This window comes from Cebus imitator, unplaced genomic scaffold, assembly GCF_001604975.1.
Source record: "Cebus imitator isolate Cc_AM_T3 unplaced genomic scaffold, Cebus_imitator-1.0 Scaffold346, whole genome shotgun sequence".
Lineage (NCBI taxonomy): Eukaryota > Metazoa > Chordata > Mammalia > Primates > Cebidae > Cebus > Cebus imitator.
This window is the reverse complement of record NW_016107661.1, coordinates 69,188-72,436: the sequence shown is the minus strand read 5'-3', so window position 1 is coordinate 72,436 and position 3,249 is coordinate 69,188. Positions and strand designations below refer to the sequence as shown.

Below are 3,249 nucleotides of genomic sequence, written 5' to 3'. Positions count from 1 at the left end.
TAGAGACGAGGTTTCACCTTGTTGACCAGGATGGTCTCGATCTCTTGACCTCGTGATCCACCCGCCTCGGCCTCCCAAAGTGCTGGGATTACAGGCTTGAGCCACTGCGCCCAGCCTGTCCGATTGATTTTTTGTGTCTTTATCAGAGAATTAGTTTCACCATGTTGGCCAGGTTTCTAACTCCTGACCTCAAGTGATCTGCCCTCTTTAGCCTTCCAAGCTGCTGGAATTACAGTCTTGAGCAACTGTGCCCGGCCCCAACCTTCTTTGATTGCAAAGTGTAGCAGAGACTGAGAAACATGTGGAACGTAAAGAAGGAACTTCACAGTGCTTTCTAAATTGGGCAAACACTTAAAAAGCAAGAATTCTCATATAGATCTAGATTTCTGGCTCCTCTGAAAATATTGGCAGATCTAACCCACTGGGTACACCCTCCTGCAGGGCCGGGAGCCAGCAGCTGCCACTTGATGTCCCCGAGGTCTGAAGCTCAGCTGCTTCCCCGTGTGTTACCCCAGCACTGGCAGTGTCTGCATTTATGCCCATGCCCCCCACCGCTCCTGTTCCATGCCCACAGTGGGGGCTCCTTCAGTTCACAGGGGGCCCAGAGTGGTGACCCTGGAGTCGGCTGGTGCTCCCTCTCTTTGGCCAGCACACCTAGGAGCGGGCTGGCTGACCCCATGCCCCTCCCCAGGAGGACTTCTCCTCCCCTCCCAGTTCGCTGACCTCGCCCTCCACGCCCTCCAGCCTGGGGCCCTCGCTCTCCAGCACCAGTGGCATCGGGACCAGCCCCAGTCTGAGGTCGCTGCAGAGCCTGCTGGGTAAGGGAGAAGGTTGAGGAGCTCACCCCTACCTTGGGAGCCCTGTCTGCCCCACTCTTCTGTACTCTACCCCTGTACCCTCCTCTGTACCTTCCCCTGAGCAGAGGCCTCATGCAGGGCACCCCCCTCACACAGACTCACAGCGGGCAGAGTCATTTGTCCTGGGGGCTGGGGTGTGGCTGCTGAGTCTCACCTGTAAAACAGGAAGGCGGCTGGGACCACCAGCAGCTGAAACCCTGGGGCTCCACCGAGATTCCTCAGAGCCATCAGGGAACAGGGTCTTGTTCCAGGCATTATTGCTGGGCGAGTTGCATCCATTGAATTAGCAGAGGCCTGGGCCTAGGTTCACGCTGTGCACCTGCCCAGGGTGAGGGGAGCGGGTTCTCGGAGTGCAGGGCAGGCAGGGACAGCATCCTCACACGTGGTTCCATGTCCCTGCTACCCGCCAGGCCCCAGTTCCAAGTTCCGCCATGCTCAGGGCACCGTCCTGCACCGAGACAGCCACATCACCAACCTCAAGGGGCTTAACCTCACCACACCTGGCGAGTGTGATGGCTTCTGTGCCAACAAACTGCGTGTGGCCGTGCCCTTGCTCAGCAGCGGGGGACAGGTGGCCGTGCTTGAGGTGAGGGTCCCGCCCCCTAGGGCTGCCCCTCAGTTCCCTGCCAGTGGCAAGAATGCAGAGGTCTTAGCCACACACATGGCACAGGGAGCACAAACTGTGTGTCAGGCCCCTGCCAGCCTGTCCCATCATCCTCCCAGCCACCCGCCGCGGGGCCTGCCACTTTTATCCACCATTTTACAGATAAGGGAGAAGAGGTCCAGAGAGGTTTACTGACCTGTGCAGGTCACACAGCTGTGTAAGTGGTGGAGCTGGGATCCAAAGCCAGGCCACCTGAGCCCCAAGCCTGAGCTTTTCCCGCCAGTTCACGCTACTGCCCCCTCACTCTCTGGGGCCTTGTGGTTGGCACCTGGGCACGAGGTGGTCAGGGCAGAGAGCTTGGGCCATCCAGTGGTGGGAGCCTCTGCTGCAGCAGGTGAGGGCCCAGGCACACTGCTTGCCTGCAGCCCCTGGGGACTGGCTCTTCTGCCTGGCACTGATGGGCCTCGGGGTGGGGGCACCTCCCACAGCTACGGAAGCCTGGCCGCCTGCCGGACACTGCACTGCCCACACTGCAGAATGGGGCATCTGTGACTGATCTGGCTTGGGACCCCTTTGACCTCCATCGCCTCGCTGTGGGTAAGGAGGCTGGGTGCCCAGGCTTGAGGGAGGGTCCTAGGTCCTGGGTCCTGGATGGGCACTGGGGAGCCGAGCGGTCTTGGGCCCAGCAATAATGAGCCCCCGTCTGTCCTCTGCAGGTGGTGAGGATGCCAGGATCCGACTGTGGCGGGTGCCCCCAGAGGGCCTGAAAGAGGTGCTCACCACACCTGAGGCTGTGCTCACAGGTCAGGCAGGCTCTCGGGAATGGGGCTAGGGTGGTCAGTGCCTCCACAGGGCTCCCTGTCACCCCTTCCTTCCTCCAGGTCACATGGAGAAGATCTGCTCCCTGCGCTTCCACCCACTGGCGGCGGATGTGCTGGCCTCGTCCTCCTATGACCTCACTGTTTGCATCTGGGACCTTCAGGCTGGAGTTGAGCGGTTGAAGCTGCAGGGCCACCGAGACCAGGTAGGAGTGCTGCAGAGGTGGGGCCCACAGTGAGGAGGAGCGGGGCCCGCAGTGAGGAGGGGCGGGGCCAGCAGTGAGGCAAGACTGTGTCTCATGTCCCTTCCTGCCCCCAGATCTTCAGCCTGGCTTGGAGTCCTGATGGGCAGCAGTTGGCCACTGTCTGCAGGGATGGGCGTGTGCGGGTTTACAGGCCCCTGAGAAGCCCTGAGCCCCTGCAGGTGAGCACACGGGCTGGGGAGTAGCCTCAGATCTGGTTCAGGGGTCCTGGCTGGGTGTTACAAGATGTATCTCAACAGGAAGGCCCAGGGCCCGAGGGAGGACGCGGAGCCCGCATTGTCTGGGTGTGTGATGGTCGTTGTCTGCTGGTGTCTGGCTTTGACAGGTGAGGAGTCAGGGATCCCCATCCGCAGTCTTCAGCAGCCACCTGTGTCCCCCTTCTCCACAGTCACATACATTTGTCAGGTTTTCAGAAACCATTGCTGCCCCTCACTGGATGGTTGGGTGGGTGGGTAGATGATTGGATGCATAGGTAGCTGGGTGGATGGATAGATGGGCAAATGGGTAGATGAATGAATGTGGGGATAGATAGGTAGATGGATGGATGGATGGATGGATGGATGGATGGATGAGGGGGTAGGGGAGACGGATGGAGGGGTGTTTTCGGGGTAAGGGTGAGATGGATGCAGGGGTGGGTCAGGGTAGGGGAGATGTATGTAGGGGTGGGTGAGGGGGTCTGGGGAGATGGATGCAGGGGTGGGTGAGGG

The 3,249-nt window shown here is 60.2% G+C and overlaps 1 protein-coding gene across 1 annotated transcript in view; it reads left to right on the top strand.

Annotated features, from left to right (window-relative positions):
- LOC108287511 (coronin-7) overlaps positions 1–3,249 on the top strand; it is a 63,672-nt gene that overhangs the window by 54,871 nt on the left and 5,552 nt on the right. The window contains exons 13-19 of the mRNA XM_017505954.2: positions 692–818; positions 1,268–1,443; positions 1,950–2,058; positions 2,178–2,264; positions 2,343–2,485; positions 2,599–2,703; positions 2,782–2,867. Coding sequence (XP_017361443.1) covers positions 692–818; positions 1,268–1,443; positions 1,950–2,058; positions 2,178–2,264; positions 2,343–2,485; positions 2,599–2,703; positions 2,782–2,867 — 833 coding nt within the window. The remainder of the gene's footprint in view (positions 1–691; positions 819–1,267; positions 1,444–1,949; positions 2,059–2,177; positions 2,265–2,342; positions 2,486–2,598; positions 2,704–2,781; positions 2,868–3,249) is intronic.